A 27,737-nucleotide genomic window follows, 5' to 3' on the forward strand; every position below is an offset into this window, starting at 1 on the left:
ATCGTGACACCCGTACAACGAATCCCCGTCACTGCGTGGTGTTTTAGCGCCGATACGAAAAGTAACTGAGGTAGGCAAGAAAACAATCAAATGCTTGACCACCATATTGTCTTTGTGTGTAGATGTACGTACCAAAAGGACCAATGACAATTCAAAAAGGTAAAAGGACGTGACAGGAAATATTAAAAAAAAAAAAAAAAAGCAACTAGGAGTCAAGGATTTATGTCAGTTTTCTTACTCTAATGGAACATTCAAGTGTAAAGATGACCTCGCACTACCACTAATTGGAGCCAATAAAGAATGAGATCCATGCAGGCCTGCAGTCCAGCTGCAGCGCTTGCAACAGCATGCAGTGCGCCTGTAATGGTTTGCATAATTCAGTGATGAGCGCTGACCTCTCCGAGTGTGCGCTCAGGGCTTTTCTTGCGGGGCCTTGAGGTGAAAGGGCGCAGAGACGAAAGGGTCTACAGCGCTCACTTCCGAGGTCCGTGAGCGAAGAGGTCCCACGGGGACCGACGCCACAGCGGCTTGCCTGTTCACGTTCGACACTACCCGGTGAGCTGCTACTGGCTTCTGCGGCGCAGGTCCCTCAAAGTGTCTGGAATATTTGGCCAGAGCTTGTGGGCGGAACGGCTGCTGGACAACTTGTCCCAACACGCCGTGATCAGCGGTCACAGCGTGAACTCCAGACGCATGAGGATATGACTGCTGAGCTCCTGGAGCCTCTTTTCTTTTTCCGAAGGGAGCCTGAGAGAATACGTCGAAGTGCTGCGGAGCTGCAAGGGGGGCGCGTGGAAACGGAGCGCTGGCAAACACGTCGGCCGTTTCTTCTTGCGCAACGTGAAAGGGTGCTTTTGAGAAAACATCTGCGGCGACATCTGGCCCTTTTGCTGGCTCGTGTACATGCTGGGAATGATTCTGAGCGAAGGTGCTCGGAGTTGGTTGGTGGAAGGTAGCGGATGGTCGTGACGTTGGGACTGTGCTGGAATGCGATGACGAGTGGACGAATAACTGAGGTTCTTCTTCGTCCTCTGAGTCGAGCAGCAGAGGTCTGGAGCCGCTGCAGTCATGGGCGGCTGCGTGACTCTCAACGGCTCCCTCATCCTGCTGCTCTTCTTTATGGGCTTCATCCTCCTCCTCCTCCTCTTCTTCATCGCTGGAGTGCACACATCCCTCGTTTGCGCGAGATCCTCTTTTTGCAGGTTCAGTCTCCTGTCCCTCACTAAGAACAGAGTAGCCATTGCTTTCCCCTTGAACATCTGTATTAAAGAGCAGAGATAAAGAAAAATATATCAGATGTGATATTTTTTTTTTTTTCCCACATAAAAAAAATTATTTAAACAGATTATCAAAATAGTTGGCGATTAATTTAATAGTTGACAACTAATCGATTCATCTTTGCAGCTCAATTAGAAGGTATAAATATTGTCAACCTGAGGTCCAGCGGCTCATCTATCTACCAGACCATCAGACCTCAGTCACACAAACATGACATACAATATGACTGATGGATCATCTGTAACATCTGTAATCACTGAAGAATGAATAACAACGACGCAACAGTGAGAAACCGGCACAGGACTGCAACAATACAGACACATTCTACTCTGAACGAGTGACGTACGACAGACAAAACTGGCCAGCTCTACAGCATTACAACATCAAATAACCTTGTTTCCACAAATTAGTTTCAGCACAGCTGCAGCACCCTCAACCTTTTTAAAAAAAAAAAAAACAGCGCCTCGTGTTAGAGGAAACAGCGACAGCTGTTTTGCTTTTAGTTAGAATTGATTGTGTTGAGGTAGAGGGAGTCAGTAGGTCTGTGGAAACAAGGACAAAGAGCGTTCACAGCAGAAGTAGTAGGTAATTAGGGACAGACAGGTTTGCACAGATGAGCAGAGACAGATCAGTCTTACCTCAGCAGGGTGGGCAGCAGCCGTTAGCTGGCAGCTCTTGGGAAGATGTTAGTTGCAGCCATTAAAAAGGAAAACGCCAGTTTTTGTTTTACTTCTTGGGTAATTTCCTTCATCGCTCGTCTGTTTTCAAACTGTCCACAGCCCATTTAATATATTATACACTTGTCTACATGATTTGAAGCAAGAGTTAATCAAACTGAAACGATCATCTCACGGGTCAGAGCGCCGACTACCAAAACAGCAACAAATGGTGAGAGTGCTCGTGTAATCGTGTGGAATAACAGCCATCAATTCCTCACAAAGCAGCTCACAGGCTCTACAGTCTCTCTACGGGACTATTTAACTAAAAAGGAACACAATCTGGGAACCCAAAGCCCTTTACCAATCACTATTAATGTAATAATAACAGTAATGTGATTTTAAAATACATGTCTACCAACATCCGGGAAGCGTAGAACAACTTAGATATGAAGGAGTGACATAAAAAGGAATAGGAAAGAAAACATAGGAAACACTGGAATAGTCCTTTAAATCTCAGAGGAAAGCTTGAAGGACAACTGCACAAGCTGTCAAAGACAATCTAACAAAAAGGAACACAATCCGGGAACCCAAAGCTCTTTACCAATCACGACAACAGTAATGGGATTTTAAAATACATGTCTACCAACATCCGGGAAGCGTAGAACAACTGAGATATGAAGGGGTGACACGAAAAGGAATAGGAAAGAAAACCTAGAAAACACTGGAATAGTGTTTTAAATCTTAGAGCATTGCTAGCATGTCTGACAGAGAACTGCACACGTTTCTGATGACGCATGTACTAAGAGGTGCAAACATATTTCCACAGTGCAAGGCACACACAGTAAATAAATTATGGTTTAATACTGAAATCTGAGCCGAAAAGGCCTTAGTGAGTGGATACCATCAAGTTAGATTAGAGTATCTGAAATCTAATTTGGTTCCCAGAAAGAATAATAATCTCTCTGCTAATTAAAACAATAAAGAAACGTTAGAATCAATCTTTAAACTGTCAATCAAGCCAGCTTGCTCCTTTGCTCCTCAGAGTAAAAAAAAACAAATATGACCCAAAGAGACTTAATTTACATTCACATTAATGAGTTTTATTCAGTGTCTCTCTTCCTGAACCTTAATTCATGAAAAGTACACACTCCACAATGGTCCTGCTTTGACATAGAACATCTGCCAAATCATGTCAAACATTTTGATATAATCAAAGTATTTTCTATACCTGCCACCATATCAACCCAACCGGCACAACAAGTACATTTGTTTCACACAGCAACACAAGTCGAACTCTACGGCCAAGGCGAGAACTCTACAGGATACAGCATTTTAGAGTTGGATGAGAACATGCAGTGTTATCGTAGGATTGCATAGATTAGCCACAAAAATGCAAATGACTTAACTGAACAACATTAGATGGAAAGAAAAAAAAAAGCATAGTTTTATTTACCCATGCGAATTCTTAGTGTTGTCGATGACTAACCTTTACAATATGTCATACTGGGTGGAGGAGGAAACTATTTATGTTCCAAAGTCAAGCTTATACTGTATACCACTGATGGCATATCAGTGGTAATGAGTGTTTTCTGTTTCTATGTGCATACCTAAGGTGATATGGACCCTAAAAAGAGACTTATGCCTTTGCAACGGACCTTCCTTGGCTAGAGAAAAGCCAAAATGAAAGGTAATACTTGTAATGCAAAGTCAGTTGTGATTAGTGATTGTGATCAGATGTGATACAGTACAGCTGTTTTTTCAAGTCACATAAGCCTTTCTTAAGATCAACATAGCCAAACGAAAGAAAGCGGTTATCAGAGGTGAGAGGTGCTACAGAGATATCAGGAAGTTTATTCCGTCATTAGCTCTATTTTGCGGTTGTGGCTAGAAGGGATACAGCTATGGCTGGAAATTACGCAAAATCTAATCTAATTTAATCTAATAATATAATTGTAATACTTTTACCCAGGAAACGTGTGTTTGTTCCTCTGGAGTGTTTTAATCCAAACCACGACCCTTTTCCTGCACTTAACTAGTTGTTTTGGTGTCTAAACTTAAAGGTGCTGTAGGTAGGATTGTGAAGATCCAGGATTTAGCCCAAAAATTTGAACATCGACAACTTCTCAGTCCCTCCCCCCTTTCTGCTAAAGCCCAAAACGGTTTCCTAAGCCCCTCCCCCCACAAGGGAGAACAAATGCGTGTGCATGAGCAGTGACTGACACCCCCCCCCCCCCGGCCCTGATTGGTGCATCTGAACAGGGAGCGGTGGATTTTTGCAAATCGCGCTACAGGCTGTAGGTGGTGCCAGAGGAGCTGGATTTCTTTTTTTAAATGACCTGCTTCATGTAGTTCTACTGGAACATAGGGTCAGTTTCAGAAAATATGACAGAAAGTTAGTTTTAAAAGTCTTACCTACTGCCGCTTTAACTGTCGTCGGCGCATGATGCTTTTTCTGAGCAAAACGCCGTACCTGTATCCCTTCTAGCCACAACCCTGTTTTGCTGCCTGTTTAATAAAATCTCTCCCAGTAATATACAGTAACTGACGAATACCGGTGTTATGTAAAGAACTGTGGCAGAGAAATAAAAATACTACCCAGTCAGGTAAGTCATGAGCACATTTGTATAAATGGTGATGATCGAAAACAAAAGCGCTAGCTGAATGCTTGACATGGATGAAGAGAAGAGACAAGAGGGACTTTGGACAGAGGAGAGGGTCAACATCTTTGCACTCTAAAATACAGCTTTTTACACAAATATTTGTTTTGATCTATATATCCTTATAAATTTTACATATTACATAATGGTACTCAGTTCATACAGTCATTCTAAAGCGCTATCAATAATAGTCATTTTTATTCATACCATGATAGATGAAATGCCTCTAAATATTACACACTAAATAAAACCAGAAAAACATCTACTTTTACGAGTGCTGCTGACAAGAGCAAAAATGGACAGTGATTTTATGTACATTTAAAAGATTTATTTTTCTGAATTTCTCCTCTGGCTGAAATGGATGTCACATTGGCCAAATGCCCCTCAACGTCTGTGGTAGGAATAAATTGGATAAATAAGACAAGAGAGGATGTCAAAAGGAGTGAGATTTTCAAGTAAAACTAATTTCTTAGCCCAGTAAGTAGTAGTAGTACAATTAAAAATATTACTGAGCAAACAAGAAGGATAAGTATTTGAAATTTAAATGGAAAATAAAATAGATTCAGGCGGCTCAAATTCAATTGGTCAAATTCAAAGATCTAAAAATTCAAGTTGACTTACCAGACGACTTACCAGAGCCCGGAGTACGTTCGATTGCCTCTCCTGTCCCAGGTAGCCCAGCTGTTGCTATGTGAATGATTTCAACTTGAATTTTTGGATCTGAATTTGTGACCATTAAAAAAAAAAAAAAAACTTAATTTCAGCTTTTGAAATTGCAAATCAAGAAACTTCATATTCAATTTAAATTCAGAGGCATGGTTTTCAAATTAAAATATTTGTATTTAGTGGCTGTTAAAACTTGAATACTTATGTCCCATATTTGCTACGATAAAATCTATATTGTACTCCTCTCTCTGTAAAAGTGGTATGCTGCCAGAAGAATCTGCTCATTCTTCACTGACCCTGAGAGCAGCCCAACACACGGCAAACACAGCATAATAATAACATCATCTTTCCTTTAGCTTTGGCATGGCTACAGGTCAAATCATTTGATTCCCTTTTGTTTCCGCTGTGCTTATCTTGACAATAGGGCTGACCCCTTTTAGACGATTAGTCGTGCTAATGTAGCAGTAATGCTTTTTTCATGCTGCATGACTTATTTTCAAGAAAATTATGAGCACATTTCTGGCAAACACAAGATTTAAAGTGGTACTTTTGCACGATTCTTTGTGGAGAAACGCAGTTTTACAGATGTAAAATGAACTGCATTTATATTGCGCTTGTCTAGTCTTAACGACCACTCGGAGCGCACAGATCCGTCGATTAAATCAACCAACCGATTAGTCGACAAAATCATGAGTGTTAGTCGACTAAGAATTTCTTTTGTCGAAGACAGCCCTACCTGACAATGGGTCAAAGATATGATGGTGAGTTCATGACCTTACACATAACAATATGTATAAAATGCACACACACCATTAATGGTCTTGCAAAGTGTTGTAGGTGATGCTGACAAAGAAAGCGTCCTGCTGTGGCAATGGAGCCAAATTAATCAGCCATGTTAACACTGAGTTCACCAGTTCCAGACGGACAGATTCAAAAGGTGTAGTTTTAGGATACCCGGCTTAACATCCAGAGAAAAGTATCAACATACTGTACAGTTGATGCTGAGGCTGCAGCTCTGAATGCATGTACTAAGTTAGCTTAGATAATGTTAAAACAGGATTACTGATCTATATTGGAGTAGTCACACAGAATAGAGCAGATTTGACTTCCTAAGATGATGGAGAGTGTTTGAAATGATTCTCCTTGCACACAACAGTAAACCACAAATCTGCGTAGACTTCCCAAAGCTGACATTTTTGTCTTTGGTTGGTTACAAAAACTGGTTCAATCAGTGCCAACTTTTCTCAGTGGTTCGCTCTGGGTGCGTCTTTGATCATCAATAGTTTAGTTCAAAGCTTGTGCAGCGTCACACGTTACCCTGGGGGCCTACAGCATTTTGACTCCTCACTCTTTGGTCAGACCCCTGACACAAATGAGCACGCCTGAAGTTGGCGTGTTCAAACAAAGCTTCAACCCTGAACAAGTACACAAAGTGAACATAATGCAGCTGTGATCAAGCAAGTTTTACGTGTACATACGATGAAAGTGGATCACCATGGCAGTGCACTCAATGAGGGATATTAATGTGGAGTATGAGGAAAGCATGAGGAAGACCATGGTGTAGCCGGGACAGAAGCAAGACGATATGCTCAGGCATTAAAGAAAAGTTTTTGTTTTTTTTATGGAATGTCAATGGCCAGCGGAGATATATGAAGCCAGCTTATTATCAGGCAACTACAGATGAAGTTGAGGCCAAGGAGGCACATAGAAAGAAAGATTCAACTGAACCAATCTATGCTGGCTCCTTTTGTTTCACTTCATAAGGTGCTACATTAAGTGATTCAGAGTCCCCATCTCCCCCACCCTCCCCCTGTCCCCCGTCCCTTTGTTAGGATTGCACACTGCCCCCTTCAACCTCTCCCACCCCCTCTAGAGATCGATGAGCTGATCCACCAGCAGAAGGGATCGGGCCAAGTTGGGGATGCTGGACTCTGAACTGCCACTGTTGCTGCGCGAGTGACCACCTGAAAACGTGCCAGAAAGAGAGAGAGAGACAGAGACAGAGATGGGCATGGAAGGAGAGCCGGGGGAGGTTGTGAAAAAACAAGCAAACGAATAAGTCATGTTAACAGAGATTGTATGGAGAAATTAAGTGCGGGGAGTTGATGAAGATGAAGGGGAAATGATGGCAGAGCAGAGAGATGCATGAATGTGGGGCAGAAAGAGAAACAGGCAGAGAGTGAGCTGGGGTCATTTTATACAGCTGCATCATTACAAGGGGGAGGGGGGAGTAAGGGAATGCCATTCTAACATAAGGAGACTCTGAAGGTAAACTACAAAGAGCCAAACATCTTCAAGGGCAGAGAATCACTGCCAGTATAACATTAGAAACAAAAGATAGGAAGACGACTGACGTGGGAGCTTGATGGGATAAAAAGCCTTAATGTGACAAGCACACCCTTACAAGACTTCACATCAGCAATCACAGGAATGAGCTATGGTAACGGAGTTGGGGGCTGAGGCATTCATCTTTGTGGCTCGGCGCCTGTGTGAGTGCTCGTCTCGGGATTCTGTTAACCTTACCTTGATTTGAGTTTTTGGAGATAAGCACGGGAATAGGGTCAAACTCGTCGTCATTGCCCTTCTCCCCACACGGCATGAGAAAAGCAGAGTCTGCGATGAAGGAAGAGGAGGTGGAGGAATGATAGAGGGGGGGGAAAGAAGTTAACTCAGCCAAGCGAGCAAAAAGAAAAGGAGGATGCAAGTAGATTAAAAATAGATGCAGCCAGGGAAGTCACAGTATTTTAAAAGCCATGCATTTCAGGTGGCTTTTGGCTCTTCTACAAATGAGTCAAGGGTCTGTGAAGCAAGTCATTTAATGTGCCTAATTCTAAATCCACATCACCTCCTGTTTTTGGAAGGACCTGGAGTCTGTGGGGGTTTCACAGCAGACATAAGGCCAGCTGAGGGGTGCTGCAAAGAGGTCTTACCAGAAGCTGTCTGACCAGGCGGCAGCTCCTCCAGACAGGATCCAGAGCCGGATCCAGGAGGAGCAGAGGAGCAGGACGGGAGAGCAGAAACAGACTGGTTTCCATGAGGAGAAGTATGAGATAACAGGTCGCAACCCAGCAGAGAGTCCTCCCCAGTGAGAGAGTCTGAGACAGGATGAAGCAAAGCCAGAAGGACAAGGGGCAACAGTAAAAAATAAGATTTTTAGCTGAAGGAGCAGAGGAAAAATGCATTTTGTTAGTATGTCAGTTCGCTGTTTTATCTCTGAAAGCATATAATCATCAGCATCAAAGGAAAGTCTTGGTGGAAATCTCTAGAAAACTCTGACTGCTGAAAAGTCAGAGACAGGAGCTACACTCCGTCCAAAACCTACAGTTTGCCATAGTTTATATCGATCATTACAGAAGAATGTAAACTGTGGGCAGATTTTAGGAGATTAGCATCGATAATGAAAGATCTGTCAATGTTCTCAGTTGAAAAGGCAGCTTCCCACGCAGTGTTTTTGCCAGGACAACAGTGATAGTCAATGATAAATTAGTTTGTTCTTTCCAAAGCAAATAAACTAAAAGTGACTTCAGTTGTAAAAAATCCCTCAATAAAACCTTGTGGTCGAGATGATATCAACAAGTGACAAGAGCATCGTGACCACGGCTGGAAATAATTATTCCTTTTGGGGAGAGAGAATGCTGCAAAGAATTATGTGAAGATTTCCTATTCTGTGGTCCAGGATGCTAACCTGGTATGCTGGCAGGGAGGAGCTCTGGCTGGCCCGAGTGTCGCTGGGCCTGGGGGGCTTCCAAACCAGGAATCAGTGAATCCACACACACCTCTGCCTTCACTACATGGAAAAGACAGTAATACAAAGAAAATAGATTGCCTTAGTAGGGATAAATTTGATGAAGGCCTTCTTTAATCCTTTTCCCCAGCGGGTCTTTCTGACTTCATGAACGTGTGAGTGAAAGAGGAGAAGGAAGGCAAAGAAGATGCATGCAGAGCAGACTGGGAATTTCAGGGCAAGGCAGAGCTTGTACCATTGGTAGAGCTCTCTGCAGAACTATTGAAGGGGTTGGCTGGTGTTAAGAGGTCGGGGAGCAGCAGAGAAGTTTCCGGGGACTTCAGTCCCTCAATCAGCTTCTCTGTGAGCAAGCAAAGAAAGAAAAGACGGCGAGAGGTAATGGGCAGATGGCAAGAGGGAGAGGGAGAGAGAGAGAGAGAGAGAGAGAGAGAGAGAGAGAGAGAGAGCGAGAGGGAGAGAGAGAGAGAGAACAAGGTGATGGAGGATTTTTCATCCAAATAAAAAAGGAGCAGAAAAACTAACGAGATATGAAACTCTAGCAATATGTGGAGAAATATGACATATTGCCAAAATCAATGAAGATAATTACAGTTAATTACAAATATGTATTAAACCATGGCCTACATTGTTAGGGACAAAATAAAAAAACAGGATGACGAATGCATGAAGACTATCATGTGAACATTTTAAAGTCATTGCACCATAATGCAATGATAAAAGTATTGTATGATTTCTTAGTTTATTTAGTTCAGCTCACCACAGCCATGCCCTACAAGACCAGTACGTTGGGTGAAACCCCATGCAAGGGACAAAACTCTACCAGTCTTTACCAGTAGAACTATGGCGCCAAACAATTACTGCAGAAAACATTTAGAATTGTTCACGCTCTTGAAGTACAAACCATAACACCAAACATTTAATTATCACAACAAAGCCACAGCAATCAGTGAGTTTCTTCACAGCGATTCCTAAATGCACTGTCGCTGTCCACATGCCACCTCTAGGGGTGTCACGATTCTCCAAACCTTCGATTCGATTACATTTTCGATTCTAAGGTCACAGTTCGATTTGATTCTCACTTTTTTTTTTTTTTAAGCACAGGTTGCTATGCCATTATTCGAATAATATTCGAAGATTTAATGGTCAAATGCAGCCTGTTATTATATATATGTACTACACTACTCAGGCTTATGCATTGTCAATGCCACTATAATCATGTGGTTGTTGTTACATATTCTGTCCACTAGAGGGACTTCCAACATTAGCCTGGCCTTAAAGGGGACCTACGTCACGGCGCATTGCATTTCTTGCACGCCGCTCTCTGTTTACAGTCATTTCCCACCACGAGCACACAGAGACACAAAACAACAGAGAACTCTAATGAAACATTATCTAACAAGTCTAGTGAAGCAGCTCTGTTGTAAATTCTAACGGTGCTCGGCTAGCACAATGACATCATGTTAGAAAGCACAGCCGAAGCGATTTGTCAAAAAATAAAGTAACAAAAGTGTTAGCCACGATGCTAACGGCATTGATAACTAAGCCAAACGGTGCTGTCACTGCTATCGAACGTTGTCACCTACTGGAAATCCAAAATACTTCCACACCGTGAAAGAGGAGGGGGTTCAAGTTCTGTCGATGGGTCTCCTGCATCTGCAGTTACCATGCTATCTTTTGACTGGCTGTAGCTAAGTTAGAGGAGTTTGACTCGCAGCACTTCAACGTTTTTTTTCCGCTTGACAAGCCGACCGGACGTGACATGGGAGCGTGGCAGCATTGACGATTCCATTTTTTTATTCTAAGTTCGAAATTGTGACTTAATTTTGGTCAATTTCAAATTAAAATCAAAATTGTGACGCCCTTAGCCACCTCAACTCATTTTTGGACCGGCGCAGACAAATAAGATGATATCTTTGTTAAGTTGGCTTTACCAAAACCTTCATCATAAAAACAATATTCAATTTTCTATATTATTATTATTATTATTATTATTATTATTATTATAATAATAATAGACAATTAGTGATTTAGTTAGGCTGAAATACAGTCCATGCATGAAACGACAAGTTAAATGACTTCACTGCAGCTCATACTTACAGGAAACTGCTATGGGGCAAATTGGGGTTGTGGGAGTGAGGGGTGGGGGGGGTCAAGGAATGTGTTGGCTCAGAAAATGGCACAGCAGATGTGACCTTTTGCCCCCTTCACTATTGGAAAGAGTCCAACACTGATGAAAAGCTTTTTACAAATCCTAAATGTCAGTGAAGTCAATAGAAAAGCATAGGTAATGTTAAAAATGATGCACAGTATGCTGAATTTTTTACTCGATTCCAAAGAGGCAGTACTTATCCTAAATGCTGCTCAGATACGCCTCTCTGCTCCATCAGCAAAAGTTAGACTGTGTTTGCTTGTGTGCTTCCAGCTTAGGCTGGGCAGAGAAGATTAACCACACCCTGATTATGTAATAGCATCAACATTTTTATCCTCTCGGTTCTGGCAACTACACAAAGGAGGTTACCCAGCTAAGAAGTATGCACTTCCAAAAGGGCTAAAGGCTAAACTGAGGACAACATAAAAGGCTGGGTCTTTATTTTAACAAGACAGCTTGCTTGACTTTATTTTATTCTTTGTGGCACTGGTAAGCAGGCTCCTTCAGGCAGTAAGAAAATCCAATTAACAAAGGAGAATTTGTCTTTCGCGTTACCAGGCAACAGCCAAAGCACAGATCTGCAAATGAGATGCGATCTAGCTGTGGCTACCGTCTCTATTCATGGAAGCTGACAAGGACTCACTATGAGGCTGCCTGCTACGTCAACAAGATAGGACTGTGTACAAATCCAAACTACACAACCAGCACTCATAAACCAACAACTGGGAAATGTGATATCCAGGGAAGTCCTTCAGTAAATAAAAAGAGTGACTCATAAGCTCTAAGAATATATTTGTGTGTGAGAGTCCAAGGCCGGAGAGAATCAAAGGCAAGGCTCGTTCTGTGTCATGTTGTGACAAGGAAAATTACCTGTGGTGTCAGAGAGGGAGAGGGCATTAAAGGGGTCCGGGACAGTCAACAACGCTGAACCTGCACTCATGATGTCTTCCGACCTTTCAGCTTAACATTGCACAGTGAATAAAGATGGAGAAGAACAAATGAAGGAATGTGAGAGCATGAACAAAAGAAGAACGTGGGTAAAACTAGGGGACAGAGAAGGCATAATCAAACTTTTATGGCAACGCTAGACATTCGCCAAGACAGTAACACAAAAATAGGTCAAAAACTTGTTTGAATTCCACCTTTCTCAATATAGAATTGTTGCATGTAGATATTGAGAAAAATGTCTTGATGACTGATGTATCACTCTAATAAAAGCCTCCTGGGAAATGACGTATGCAAAGCAATGAGACAGCATACTGAAAAGAATTAGGCAAGACTTACCTGGAAACGCATTGAGCCCTGGAATGAGATTTTCACTGGAGCCTGTGACCTTCTCTCCTGGTGCGGCAGCTGTGCACAAGCAAACAGCAAAGTAGCAATTATTTTAAGTTCACATGACTTTTTACCAATGCTGCAGGTGTAAATATGCAGTCAACAAGTTGCACTTACTCTCAGCTAACTTTGCAAAGTCTTTGTTAAGCAGCTCCTCTGCTGTTAGCTTGGAGAAGTTATCATCCCCAAAGGGGTTCCAGCTGGGCTGAGCGCTGGGTGCAGTAAGGGCCGATTGGGCGTTAGCATCACCTGGATGATACACACTCTGCTGAGACGAGCAGGGGGAGCCAGAAGGAGTCGTGCTGGCTGATCTGCAGTACACAGAGGAGTAAACATAAACATGGGTGAGAGTGCACAGTGAAATTCAATCATGGGTGTTAAGTCTGTGGACACCGTGCTACTGATGTATGCAAATAAGAGTGAGCAAGCAGTTATTTAAAGACTGAATTGAGCAATTCTTTTTAAGCTGGACACTCTGGGATGTAAAAGGGTCGTTTATCCTCCTTCGTGGGTTCTGTCATATGAATGGACTGTCTATTGAACCTTCTCAGCTCACTTAGTGCCATGAAAGGAGACAGTTCATCCTCAGATCACTGAAGGGAGTTAATTCTGCTCACTTGGACTTGTTGAGGCCAGCCTCAGCTGCGGCTGCCTGGAGTAGCTGGGTGGATTTGCTGACCGGGACCCCAAACACGGCACTGTGAGTGACATCGCTCAAAATGCGTCTGTGGCCGCTTTTAGGGGCCATCTTTGGCGACGAGGGGGGCGTCATCGAGCCGACTTTGTGAATCACTCGGCCAGCCGTCTACGAGGAGAAGAAAAAGATGGGTGGAAATATGAGATGAAAACGTCCTTGATGCCAACAGAGAATTTCTCTTTTACTGCATGAGGAGAAACACACAAATCAGACCCCTGAACATACAAAAGCCAAGCAAGCAAGATCAAGTGGAAAAGAAAATCTGAAATAAAGATGGATTTGAAATTCTTCGAAAACCACAACAAAAAGAGAGAAAGACTTATAAGAACAGGAAGAAAGTACTCCCAGTCCAGAGATTGTACAGAAACAGATGCACCTCATGAATAGGGTTAACTGAATGGCAAAATACATAGAGTAGGGTCAACAAAGTATGAAAAAAAACAACAATTTTGACAGTTGAAAGAAGCAGTTCAGAATGCAACACTTAATGATTTAGTTATCATGTGACTTATACAGAATCCAACTGTAGCAATGCTGTTGTTCAAAGATGGCCTTACAGGAAGCATTTCTAGCTACGTGGCATTAACACCGTCACATTGAATATATTCTGTGAGACCATTCCTGTGCCCCAGAAGAGGAAAATGTAACATTCTTGGATGTGATTGGTTAGAAACGAGATGGTAATCAACTCCCCGGCCCAAAAGAGCAGCAGACGGCAATAGAAGTCGGATGTTACCACAACCTCTGGGTCAGCTGCAGGACCAACGGCTGCAGACTCGGGGATCGGGGTCAGATGAGAAGCTGCAGTTTCATGGACATGGGCTACATGCTGCTGGTGTGGCAGTTGCAGGGCAATAACTGGATGAACAGGCTTAACTTTGGACTGCAGCAGGGTAGACGGCTGAGACGCTGTTTGTTGTTGCTGGAGGCTCTGTACCAGTTGGTGCTACATAAGAATACCACACAGCTAAGCATGAGGAAGGCCCAGTTTGACATGATTTATAGCTCTTTGACGAGTGCAGCAGCCTTTTATAGAACACTTTTCAGGGTTTATTTCCTACCTTTTTGACAGTACACAATGGAAATCAAGACATAACATAAGAAAGAGAGAGGGAGACAGAGAGATAGAAATTGAGAAGGGAGGGTGAGAAGACATTCTTTCACAACATTTAGATTTTCGTCACTAAAACACTTTCTGTCCACAAAACACTTCAGAGATGAACAGTATTGTATGTACAGTAGGTAACAGTTTAACTTCAGTATACTGACTCATTTAGAAGAAAAAAATTTAATAAAAGAGGGAATAATCAGAGTCACTGTCCATTTACAGTTTGAACCAAGAAACAAATGTATACCATGGTCACGCAAACGTGCAGGCCCTCAGCACGTTTGTATGTTTAAGATTATGGCTTGTTAACGGTTCAATAGAGCAATTTGTGTGCGGTATCGCATTGTTTTTGTTATTGCATGGACAGTGATATTGGGAATTAAAGCAGTAGTAGCTGAGAAAACTGATAAACCAAACAGACTGTATTGTGGTCAATCACAGCTAATCAAAAACATTGGTAACAAGTGTTGCCAAGTGCCCTGTTTTGCAAATGGACCATTACACAGGTCAACATACAGATCAACAGCGACAACATTTCTAGAAACAGGGAGGCCTCATGTACTCTACCTGTAAATATTGTGCAAAAATTACATCTCAAACCAAGCCATCGCTCGGTCTAATGTTTTTGGAGATGTAGTGGAAAATCAAGCATTAATAGGCTGAAGGAAGCATGAAGATTCCCTGAATAAAAGGAACATTTATTCCCACGTTAGTTACCAACAATTTTCCTGGATTAATTTGCTCAAAAACCTCTGATGTGTGTTTTTTTTTGGTTTGAAAATTAGACTTTCATGCCTGAAATTGTGTCACCACTTGTGCACAGCATTGTCACACACCTTCCACCAGTATCCCTGAGTGAGATTCAAAAAAACTATTTGCATTCTTGTTCTGCCGGGATGCCTACCTGCTGGTTACTCTGTGGGCTTAGAAAGGCTGCGGCTTGCTGCTGCTTCATGAGAAGCTGCTGATGCTGTGGTGTAGCCTGTGGCTGCATGTTGGCTGTCGGAGCTGGCTGCGGAGCGGCCTGTGCAGCAGGAGCCTGTTGAGCAGCTTGCACAGCGGCTGAAGCTGGTGGCGGGACATTGATACCAACACCTGGAAGGGAGAAAAATACGAAGAATGAGAAGAACATAGACCGTAAATCATTTTTAACACATCAAAATGATCTTTTTAAAATGCACGCACATTTCTGGTGACCCGAAGTATCCGTGCAAATGACAATTGTTTTCATCCAGTGATTGAATACAAAAAACACTTGACATGTTGTAAAAATGAAAGGAGATTTAAGCGTTTTGATCTTAGTGCAAGTATTTGTGAGATTGAAGGCCTCCTTGAATATCAAAAAGGACCCTCCAATTAGACAAATTAAAGTCTTTCATTAACTGGTAATATATGGATGATGCTTTAGGCCTAATCTCCAAAACAAGTGAATACTTTATATTATACTCCATTCTAGATTCTATGGTAACAATCAATGCATTTATTTAGCGTAAAGCATTTAGTATAGCTAAATAAATACAGATTTTTATTTTTATATTATTAATTATTACAATACATACATTTTAACCCACAAACACTACTTCCTTGGAAACACAACAAGTGAGTGAGTTAGAACTGTGCATAAGTCTGCCCTGTCAAAGATGGATTTCTGTCACTCGTGACAGACGCTAAAGTTTTTCTTATCTTATAACAAACATGAGTATGTTGCTGTAATTAATCTTTCATCATGCCACCATCTATTCTGTCTTTTCAAGTGGACCACAGATGGATAGCCTTGTCAAAGTGCAAATGTCAAAAGCTTCTTTAAAAAAGACTGGGAAAACAAGCCCTTGATAGGCATTAGAGTCAAATTCTTGAGCAGTTCACTATGCTGAGTTCAATACAAGATGTCGCTTTGAGTATAGGATAACTGTCTCCATAAATGCAGGCTCCTGTTACCTAGAAAGAATGGTTTTAACCGTGACACACAAAGGTATCACAGAGATACTTATACCTATGGCCTGGGGTGCTCCAGCAGCCACATTGGGCCTCTTGCGCGGGGTGAGAGCTGGCTGGATGGGAAGAATGCCTGATATCGGCTGGGGCTGAGCCTGGCCAGCCTTGGGTCGTTGGCGAGGTGCAATGGAGGTTTCCAAGGTAGGAACGGGGTCTGTGAGCCTGATGGAAGGAAAAGAGAAAATTGACTAGTTATGTAGAAAGTTTCATACAATGATAACACTCAAACGCAATGCTTTTTTTTAACTCACCTGGCTTTGGTTTGACTCTTTTTGGCCACTGCTTCACTGGCTCTAATGGGCTCGGGAAGTTTTGCAGGAATAGGTGAATTCTACAACAGTAAGAGGATTTGCAATTCTCATCTGATCCAAGGATAATAAACCAGAGTTTTAATTGTTTACATCACTGAGTCATTAATAAAAACACTTTGAGTGCCACAGCTACACTCAAGTATCGATTTGCTGCTTCCATGAATGCACCATTATTGCCCACTTAAATAATACTTAAGGGGCGAGGTGGGAAATGTGGCGGAATAAGAAGACCAGTGGCTAAGCTACTTTGTAAATATCTTAGAAAAGGGTATCGTGAATGGAGGGAAGCCAACTGGCAAAAGCTAGAAAGCATAGCTTCCGTCCAATACCATTATGTCCTAGATTACTTTCCTTAGAAAGCAACAAGACAACTGAAACCACTGTACCTGAGATACAAAACAAGGCCTAGATTATTAGAAAAAAGAGCTGTTAATATTTAACATTAACCCTACACCATAGGCAAATTCCTGCTATTCCTCTTGCCATGGTGACTTACATGTACATTTGGGACCGGACACTCTCGTCGTGCCAGTTTAAAGGCAAAGTAGGATATTTGGTAGACGTCTGGTCTCTTATCTGGGTCAGGTTCGAGCATGTATCCTGAGAAATCAACAAAAATAGGAAGTATAATTTGAGTCAGACACATGAAAAGAACACATTAAGGATGCTAATTTCGAGGTTTTTTTTCTGTTCGACGACCCTCGTTAACCGATCATTAACCATTAACCGACAAACATGCAACAGAGTCTCAGTTCACCTGCGCGAGAGGCTCGGATATACTTTCAGCGTTCCGTGGGCAGCTGGGGACTTGTATCTGTTGCGCAGCCACAATGTTCCGTGCATTGTCGTGGACACATGCAGTCACTTTCCAGGAACAGCTTGCGCGACCGACACAAATCCACAGCTGTCCGCGGCACGTATTATCCCGACTCTGTCTCCACCGCATCCACCTGCGAGGTTGTCAGCTGTGTGTCCACCTGCATACTCTGTGTGTAGGACGGCCGATTTAACCCGACAGTCCTCATTTATATAGTGGCATGTGTCACGTAGCTCTCCGCTGTGAGCGCCGTCCAGCAGAGAGCCAAAAAAAAATAAAAGAGCTGCTTAAAACGCAACTTGCTAGTGCAAAGTTAACATTAGCAAGTTAACTAGCAGTTAAGAAATAGATTGATGAGCCAATTTTTCTTTTATTATGCAAAAAAGTGTTATTTTTTTATTTTTGTTTTAATATTGTTTTTAAATGTTTAACTGATCGGTCAGAATTTATTGTCAGTTAACATTTAAACAGTTAATCATTAACATCCCTAACACACACTCAAACTTACAATAATTGCACATATAGGGGATACGGATGCTGTAAATAGGGCAGTGTGTATATTCTGAGGAACAAGGCTACTCACTGATGAGACAGTGCATGTCCTGGGAGTAGCGGGAGTTGTCTGGGATCGTGAAACTTCCATCACAGATCGCCACTTGGCTCTCCCCAAAAGGTAGCGTGAAGTAGCACAGCTTATAGAGAAGACAACCCATGGCCTGTACAGACAAAGAGAATCAACACACTTGTCTCAGTCGAGCATGTCAGTTCTTTCTAATGCACATGTCACTATAATGGTGAATTAATGTGGTCATGCAGTCATCATAATGTGCAATAGTGGTAATGAACATCGTTCTTCTCACCCAAATGTCTGCCTTTGTTGTGATTATCATTCCACCATAGAGGTTGACCATCTCTGGAGCGCGGTATGACAGAGTAGTGTACCTGGTTTTAGGAGCAGATCAATGAGCTTCTGAATTTTAATAAGAGAAACAGTCGAAGGTGTAAAGAGCCCAGAAAACTCACTTTTTGATTTCCTCCTCCACGACTGCCACCCCCTCTGTCTCGGGGTTTTGGAAGTGGTTGGTGGCACTTCCAAAATCACAGAGCACGTAGTGTCCCCGGTCGTGCAGAAGAATATTTTCCACCTACATGAGGAAGACGAGATGAGACCCGTCAGAAATGAGAATACATGAGGTAAACAACAATGTCACAATCAATTACCTCCAAATAATCAACGTGGCCATCAATTAGCTAGCCGTATCCAGCGAGTGAGTAGTACATTGGGATATGGATTAGACTTGCCTTGAGATCTCGATGGACGATTGGAGTCTTGCACTGGTGGAGACGAGCGACCGCCTCGCACGTGTCACAAAAGATCTGTAACACCTCAGCTTCAGTGAAGCCTGTCTGTAACCGCTGGTTCATTAGATTAACCACCTGCCCACCTGCATAAAACAAATAGGTCAACTTATGACCACCATACACAACAATACTGACTGACACAATCTCACATTTAAAGACAATCTGTCATAATGTCACTGAATTTTTAGTCATAGACTAGAAGATTTTGCAAAAACTTTACTGCTAAGACTTAAAACTTCTGATAACATCAAACACGTTTGATTTTGTCGGAACGCCAAGACTGGAAAAACTGACTTAAGACTGACTCGGACTGAGTTTTATGACCACTTTACACCAAATGATTGAGACAACGGGCGCATGCCCCAACTCTAGCAAGACATTATTTCAATCCAATGTTGGAAATTTGTCTGCAGCAGTGGAATCAGTTGAAAAGTTGGGTTACACTTTACTTGAAGGTATCTACATAAGAGTGACATGACACTGTCATGAATGTGTCATAAACATTATAAACAAATCATAAACGTTTATGACATAACGTTTCTTTTAGTAAGTGTCATTCGGTTGTTGTCCTGACAAGTTATGGTTAGAGTTAGAGTTAGGGTTCATGTGTCATGACAGTGCCATGTGTCATGACAATGCCATGTCACTCTTATGTTGATACCTTCAAGTAAAGTGTTACCAAAAGTTGTTTGGTGTAAGGTCGGCATAAAAGTCTATAAAGGTCAGCTGATACAAAGTATTAACGGTATGGTGTATATACCTTCCTTTTTAAATAGATGGTTATAATAAGGACTGGCATGAGTTTTATATCTACCGTAAATACAAAAGCTTATATTTATAATTGTTCATTGTATTTTTAAAACAGCCAATTGGTATGGCAGTTCTGAAAGAGGTCAGCCAAATTATTTCACAGTTTTGTTTCAGGCAAGCTTTGAAAGAGCCCGCGGACAACAATGTACAACACATTCTCTGCAACATCTGCTTTGCTTTCAACAGTGGTAAGCCTTTTGAACGTCAAGGAAAGAAAAAAAAAACACAAATGAAAAATAACCTTTTGGCTAATTCTGGCATTTTATAACCCATGTCATCATGTCAATCATCTTTATCAATCATAAAGATGAATGAATTGTTTTTGTTACTGTAATTGGTGACTTTAACACTGCATTACCAATGGTGCTTGTACAGAAAATGCATTTTAATCTTATCTATCTTATGCTACAAGCATAAGATGGCTTCAACAACTGCACAGTGAAGTTAAATATTTAAACTGTCTATAAATAACTCCACTCAGCTATGTATTGACTGAAACTGAAGTTCTATTGACCACGACAGCTGTCAGTCGACTACTTGCTTTGGAACGGAGCAGGATGCTGTGAGGAGCCGAGGGTAATGGAGCTTTGAATTCAACAAGAGACAGAAAGGCGTGGGGGGGGGTAGGCCTATTTACCTCGACAGAAGTCCATTAAGATTAGGACTTCCCACACATCGTCAGCTCCAACTGCAGTTATGCTGGAGTCCAGATAACCAACTATGTTTTTGTTGCCCACTAGGTCCCTCTGTGTAAACAAACACAGAGAAAGCAACAATGACAACGGAGACACAGTTTTCATAGATGTTACAGTCCTAAAACATTTGGGTTAGTATATTACAAAATGCATCTGTGTGTGTAACTACTAAGCCTATTTTTAACAGTAGAGAGATGTTGTTGATTCCCTGCCAAAGGTCTGAACATAATGGTGATAACCATCCACAGTAGTCATGCCACCCAGGGTGTGGCAGCAGGAACTGCTTAGTTTCACTTACAGTAAGGACTCCAGTTAGGAAATGGACCGGCAAGGGAGCTTAGATTGCATTTATTACAATCCAACCCTTGAGCTACCTTCAGTAATGATCACTAGTCCTGGGTCAAAGAGTATTTTCAGAAAACCTTCAGTGTTTGAAGTACAGAGGACTTGAAGCATTCAGGGTTAGTCGCCTTCAGACCACAAAGTTCAGAAAATCAAAAAGAAAAAAAGCATTTACATGTCATCTCTGTATTTCTGTATTTCTGTGTGTGTGTGTGTGTGTGTGTGTGTGTGTGTGTGTGTGTGTGTGTCATAAATGAAGTTACGCTGATGCTGTTAATTCCACCACAGGGTAACATTAACGCACAATAACACAATCCCCTCCTATATGACAATCTACAGTGGTGTCAAAGAGAAAATGTAGTTTTGCTGCACTCAGCAGTCAGTTCCTGGACTGTCTTACTTACCATAATCTGTATCTCAAGTTGGCAGACTTGCAGATCATGTTCATTGTTGACATACATCCTTTTTAGTGCACAACGTACGCCTTGATGAGTCCGCACCAAAAAAACGATTGCAAACCCTCCTGCAAGTGAGTGGGGAGAAGGAACAAAACAGAATGAACACATTTGAAAAGTAAAACGCCAACTAAATACACTGTCATCCAGAATTAATATCTCAAAATGTCCTGTTCCACTGCATTTATTGGACTTTTAGCTGTAGGAGCAGCGACGCAATACATTGCGACATTGTTTTACAACATATACGATGTGGAGGGATATCCAAAACCGGTTCATTTCTCTTTTCACGACAGTCCCTGTCAGTTGCTGATATTCTGTAGTTCTCCACCAGTGTAACCAAAAAAAAAGACTCCTGTACAAGTATTGTATGTCAATTCCAGTGATTCTGTTTTTTTGACCTTATTCCGAAAAAGACAATATTCTGACTAAGCCGTTTACATGGCAAATGAAAATGAATTTTCCACTGTATTCCCATTCACATGCAGCCGTGCAAAAATAGTTTTTTTTTCAAAGTTTTGCACCGGTGTCCTCGGTGTTGCAATGTGTGCGCATTTTAAACAACCCGTTGATATCCAAGTCTTTTAAAAATGTTTAGAAGACTTCTCCTTTTGACCAGAAATGTGGGCTTTTCTTTTGGGCACGCATCACTACCGCAGCACTGCAAACTGTTGGCTGGTTGGTTGGTTTGTGTACAGCAACCACAGCAACGCACAGAGCTGACTGTAAGCCGTTAACAGGCCGTAAACTGTCACAAACTGAGGTAAACTCCCCAAATGAGACGCATATTCTGAACGTGCTGTATACATGTCCAAAGAATGCTTTTAAAACCTGAATAATACCGGTATATACCCAATGTCTTAAAACGGAAAATGTTCAATTCGGAAACAGACCGTTTTTGGAATATCCAAACAGAATATGCTGTTTACATGACGATTTCAAATTTGGAATATTGTCATTTTCGGATCAATAGTGTGGATGTGAACATACTGAGTGATTCTGACAGCAACATGAGATGTATCCTATCCTTCCTGAGAGTGTCTTCAAGTCAAACGTCCCTCAGCTGTGCTCCGACCCTGACAGATCAGACATCTCTTAACCCTGGCAGCTCACGAGGCTGACGATGATAGAATTATGGAATTGGCTACTGCTAAACCAATACATTATATACGCATTTCATGTCATCATAGTGCTAAGGAAAGTAGTGCTTACAGGGAAAATTGTGTATGAAGAGTGCATGGTCGGCAGTCCAGCACAGTGGTAAAAGGAGCACAGCATAGTGTGAGTCAGCAGTTGCGCTGAGGGAAAAACTGCAAGAAGCAGACACAACTGACAGAGGACACAGGAAGTGAGAGAATTCATCATCCAACCTTTGGTCGCAGTGATGCTGCTGACACATTTGCCCTGATTTTCCGCTCGCCGACAGTTTTTGGAGCTCACCGACAAAAGTCCCATATCGGAGGCAAATCGGCGTTGTGTCGTTGGAGCGCCATGTGCGAACTGTTCAAAAACGTGAGACGAAAGGCTCGCTTGCGCAGACACATTCCAGATATCTAGCAGGCTAAATATCTGGAGCTGTCGGGGACTCTGCCGGGGAGCTACAGTCAATTACAGCGAAAGACATGGGCTAAGGGGAAACCAGGGAAAGTACTCCAAGTGCATGCACTTGTGCGCCAAGCAAACGCTGATTTGCCTCCGATCTGGGGCTTTTGTCAGGGGGCTCCAAAACATTGTCGGCGAGCAAATAATCAGGGCTCAAATCCTCTAGTGCAGTGGTTCTCAAACTCTTTTTCAATAATGTACCCCCTATGAATTTTTTTTTTTTTTTAAGCCAAGGACCCCCTGACTGGCGCAAAACATTTTTGGTAGAAAACGTCTATATAAAGAGGTACAATACAGGCAGTGGTAGATTTACTAAACAAAAAACCTGTACCTGAAAAACACTTAGGCCTAAATGCTACATTTTAAATGTTTAGAATTAGGGCTGGGCGATATGGAGAAAAATAAATACCGCAACGATATTGTAGTGTTGACTATTGGTGCTTTCGCAAAATATTTACACAATGAGATTTTTGATAAATAATCATCAGTAATGTGGATATAATGACTAAGTGGGTAAAGGCAAATAACAGAACAGCTAGAACAGTCTGGTAAGTTCAGAAAATGACATCACTTTACTGTAATGCAGCCTTTAAAACCAGTAAAAGACAACACTTATGCCATATTATGATATTACGATATCCAAAATCTAAGACGATATCTAGTCTCATATCACGATATCGATATAATATCGATATATTGCCCAGCTCTATTTAGAATCTATCACTAGAGCCATTCATTATTTTAGTATAATTATTTTAGTAATTATGCATGGCATATTTCTAACTTAACATTTTGCAAAAATCGCACGTACACCCTGCAGTACTCCAAAATACCCCTAGGGGTATGTGTACCCCCATTTGAGAAACACTGCTCTAGTGGGAACTTGCCATTGCTGTGTGTATAGCATTTGCAAAACGGACCAAAGTTGTTGTTGAACGTAGAAACAAAAAGAGGCTGTTTTGTGAACATGTGTGCCAACGACAACACCCCTAAACCCTTCTTTTCTTTTTCTTTTTTGTTTTATCGCTGCAAATCCGTCACCAACAACTTGGGGTGATTGTTTCTGGCGGACATGTAAAAATCCTGTCTAGCATATGGCATTAAATCATGTCCCGTGTCACTTCACACGTGTGCTTTTGTGCCAAAACGTAGTTTGGAGACTTGACTCGGGGATTCCTCCTGGCGAAAGATCTAGTAGTGGGTGAGCTTCTGCCGCTGGTCAGTCAGGTAGTGTAAAAACAAGAGAGCAAGTTGTGTAGTGTGAACAGTACAGCGAACTGGCAACTTTTAAAGTCTTGTAGTGGGAACTTTGCTTAAGCCAAGGGCAGCTCCATGTGACTGGACTGGGTGACGTTTTAGGACTGCCTTGGGCAACATTACAGTGTGAGCCGTATCAATGAATAAATAGAGTACAAACAGTATAAAAAATACACTGACCCTATGAAATGAAATCATGTGTGTTTCTGTTTTGCCCTGTCACAATGTCACTTATGTAATCAGCTATAAATTCAATACTGGAATTTTTACAATGAAGTGCAAGAATGTGCAACATGAAGAACACTTCATGAGAATGTGAAACACAGACACAGACACTGTGTGTGTGTGTGTGTGTGTGTGTGTGTGTGTGGTATGTCGGAGTTCAGACAGTTGACCCCCTGCTGTTTGCTCTAATCTGAGATGCCTGTAAGAAACTAGAAGGATTAGCAGTCTTCTTAAGGAACATTTTTAGCAGTGGTGTGCGAATAATTGTAAGTACAGCTACAAATAGCCACGGCCTTGTGACGTAACTGACTGTCAGGATAATGCCACTCGAGCTTATGCATACACGCTCAGCAAATGCACATACAAATATTCACCTTCAGGTACTGCTACGGAAAGCGCAGCGACAGCTGTAGTGTTCGGTCACAAATTGTCATCAGTGTAATGGAACTTGCATAACTACCATCTAGGCTTAGGGCTACTACACATGTCCTCACGACTACTATGCTGTTTACAAACATGCAAGTTAGGCAACACTGCAACGACGGCAAGAAATACTACTGGGGGGACATTGTCTGTTAAAATGCAACACGTCTCGTCTTGTTGATCTTGTTGAAATTAAAGTAGAGCTGCAAAGATTATTTGATTCGTTGTCAACTATTAAATTAATCGCCAACTATTTTGAACTTCGATAAATCAGTTTGAGTCATAAAAAATAAAATTCTCTGATTCCAGCTTCTTAAATGTGACTATTTTCTAGTTTCTTCTCTCCTCTGTGACAGTAAACTGAATATCTTTGAGTTGTGGACAAAAACAAGACACTTGAGGACGTCATCTTGGACTTTGGGAAACACTGAACAATATTTTTCACCATTTTATAGACCAATCAACTAATCGATTAATCAAGGAAATGATCGAAAGATAAGAAAAAAAAAATCACAGACTGCCTGAAGCCCAAATGTCTAAAATAACAAAGCTTTAGGGCTGAAGCTACAAAAGCCAGTATTTCCCTCTGACTGCCTTTGTCTGTATATTGTGAAGAGTGTCTTTATTTCAGCCAAAGGCAAAAGAGTCCAACAATGACAACAAAGGGAGTAGACACAGGGGAAAAACACACCATTTCTAAATGGAGCAGCCAGCTAACAGAAACTTATAGCCCAGACTACAACCCAAAACTTCTGAATAAATAGGTCTAGAGACACTGGAGTCACATTGCAAGCAGTAGGTCCACTGCCGGAACAAGAAAAAATATGATCTGCAGAAAAACATTCCAACAAGCATTTTGTGAAAGATTTATAATTTTAGGGAAATGATTAACTTTCACCGTGTGTGCAAAATCCTGTTTATGAGGCCTGAAAGTTAACAAGCTGAATGGTGTTTTTCTCTCGAGTGAATGTCTGCATCAAGGCCAAATTTTTTTACAGAACTGATAAGAAAACTCTCTCACACTCACAGAAATTCTACTAAAAGTTTGCACTGACATCTCAGTTCAGGGTAGGACTGCAGTTAGAAGTCTAACCCATTGATAAAGCCACGATGTGGCCAAAAACAGATGGGGCCCATCTATGGTACTGATGAATTAATCAGTCTTCTTCCATCTATTATTTAGTAACAGGCACTCTTAGCTAACAGAGCATGGCAGACTCTCATTGCAAATACAAATGACCATGGGGAAACCTGTTTGCCCTATCACAGAGCCTGTTTAACCGTGTTCTGGTTAAAACTACCTTAAAAGTTGAGATCAGTTTCCAACAAAAAATCCTCACCTTTTAACTCAATGATTTGGATTAACCTACAGCTAATCAGCAAGATAATTTAACCATAGATAAGTTTGGGCCCCAGGTATGTTATTAAAGTCCCACCTTGTCAGGATGTCATGTTTTATGTGGCTGGGAATCCTGACAACCTTTCCCTCCTTCTAACCAACTAAAAATGTGTTCATCAAAACTTGGCATCGGTCCTTTATAACACAGCAGAACATCCAGTTATACAACGTACCTCCCAGGCTCGAGGGAAAGAGTGCAAATTAATGCAAAATGAAGACAATCTGAATAACTGACAGTTGTATAATGTTACACACCCTTCTCCCATATTTGAAATATTTGTATTCCACTCTAGAAATCATTTACAAAGAAGAAAGCCAGCTTTGGCCACAAAAGAAAAGTCTGATTGGAGCAAAGCTACCTGCCTAGTAAATAAACATTACAAGGGCTGCCTTGGGTGGTCACAATTGATACCGTAACTGCTATAGCCTTGTGCCAACAAACATGACCACTGCCTTTCCCATTGATATCATATACAAAAGTGGTAGTGTATCATTATGTTGGTACTCTAGCTAGGCCATAGCCCAAGAAAAACAGGCCCACTCATATAATGTTACTTGACTGTCCATCCTCACAGCAGTGTGCTACAGTTGAGCTTGTGCATCTAGCTAGTTAAACGTGTTTGTGTGACATGTGTGTAATCCCCACAACAGAAAGCCACAGTTTACCTTCGGCGACGATTTCCTCCACGGTCACTTGATATCGTCCGATGGTGAAGACCCGTCCGATGAAGCTGCCACCGCCGCCGGAACCAGCGCCTCCTCCACCGACTCCGGAGCCCGGCCCAGAGCTCACCAACTCCCGACGAGAATCAAAAAATTTCTTCATTTCCCCCCCCCGAGGTTATCCAAAGCACGGCCAAGTCCAAAAATATATATTAGTAGCAAAACAACTGTGATTGGATAAAACTGTCCGTTGAGGTTCTAGTGTTAACGTTAACGCTTTAGCAGGTTTTCAATAATTGAATGAAGCTTGAAGCTAAATGCTAGCTAACTAGCTGGACCTCAAAATATTTCAAACACTGCGGTCCGACGCTCTTTGGCTAACTCATTTGAACAGCAGGCGGAGTCGAATATTGTTGAGAAAATACTGAGATATAACGTTCATGCGGAAGTCACCGCTTTCCACTCTCCACTGGCTGGCTAAATTAGCCCGAAAAACACTTGTTAGCCGTTAGCTCACCTAGGCAGCTAGCTAAGCAGCTAGGTGCGGTGACAGCTGTCAGTTGATAGGCTGATAGCCAGGTAGGTCCTTAATGTCCAATGCAGCTTATTACACATCTCAACCGATATCATGCACCCGAAATGTTCACCTGCTGCTCTACTCGTCTGTATCGTAGTAAAAATGACAGACCTCCACTGCTTTTGTGCGTCCAGCAGGCTGTATGAAGGCTGGTCAACTGACTTAATGACAGAGCTAACGTAGCTACAAACAGTAAATGCTAGTGGGAAGAATGCTGCATTCATGTGGTGTCGGAATAATCGGAAAAAACAGTTCTCGACTTTGTAAATTCACGTTGGAACAACTCGGAAAATCGGCGACATTTTTGCTACACAACTTGCCGAGTTGGCGATATATATATATATATATATATATATATATATATATATATATATATATATATATATATATAACATTTCAATAAGTGAGCAGTGAGTAGCCTACAAGATGAAGGCAGAAGGTGAGCCCCTCCACAACCCTCCCTCCAACCGTCAGATAGAGTGTATAGGAAGAACTGTGTCACATGAACCT

The 27,737-nt window shown here is 41.8% G+C and overlaps 1 protein-coding gene across 13 annotated transcripts; it reads right to left on the minus strand.

The window, feature by feature from the left end:
* Nucleotides 1-122: 122 nt before the first annotated feature.
* On the minus strand, nucleotides 123-27,449 carry LOC116053869 (AP2-associated protein kinase 1). 13 transcript variants are annotated; one of them, XM_031305041.2, is made up of 21 exons: nucleotides 26,654-27,449; nucleotides 21,031-21,149; nucleotides 20,227-20,335; nucleotides 18,720-18,862; nucleotides 18,441-18,562; nucleotides 18,278-18,359; nucleotides 18,001-18,133; nucleotides 17,097-17,200; nucleotides 16,541-16,620; nucleotides 16,288-16,451; nucleotides 15,199-15,389; nucleotides 13,929-14,132; nucleotides 13,107-13,294; nucleotides 12,607-12,800; nucleotides 12,439-12,507; nucleotides 12,025-12,114; nucleotides 9,241-9,345; nucleotides 8,946-9,047; nucleotides 8,191-8,355; nucleotides 7,784-7,873; nucleotides 123-1,259 (listed from the first exon to the last, which is right to left on the minus strand). In XM_031305041.2, the coding sequence occupies exons 1-21, from the start codon at nucleotides 26,811-26,813 to the stop codon at nucleotides 412-414; spliced, it is 3,462 nt and encodes a 1,153-aa protein (XP_031160901.1). In that variant the 5' UTR covers nucleotides 26,814-27,449; the 3' UTR covers nucleotides 123-411. The 13 variants fall into 13 exon arrangements, with proteins under 13 accessions (XP_031160901.1, XP_031160903.1, XP_031160904.1 ...); XM_031305052.2 differs by lacking the exon at nucleotides 123-1,259 and adding an exon at nucleotides 6,492-7,224 and having other exon boundaries at nucleotides 26,654-27,448; XM_031305043.2 differs by lacking the exon at nucleotides 12,025-12,114.
* Nucleotides 27,450-27,737: the final 288 nt, after the last annotated feature.

The sequence above is a fragment of the Sander lucioperca genome, chromosome 2 (assembly GCF_008315115.2).
Source record: "Sander lucioperca isolate FBNREF2018 chromosome 2, SLUC_FBN_1.2, whole genome shotgun sequence".
NCBI classification, from domain to species: domain Eukaryota; kingdom Metazoa; phylum Chordata; class Actinopteri; order Perciformes; family Percidae; genus Sander; species Sander lucioperca.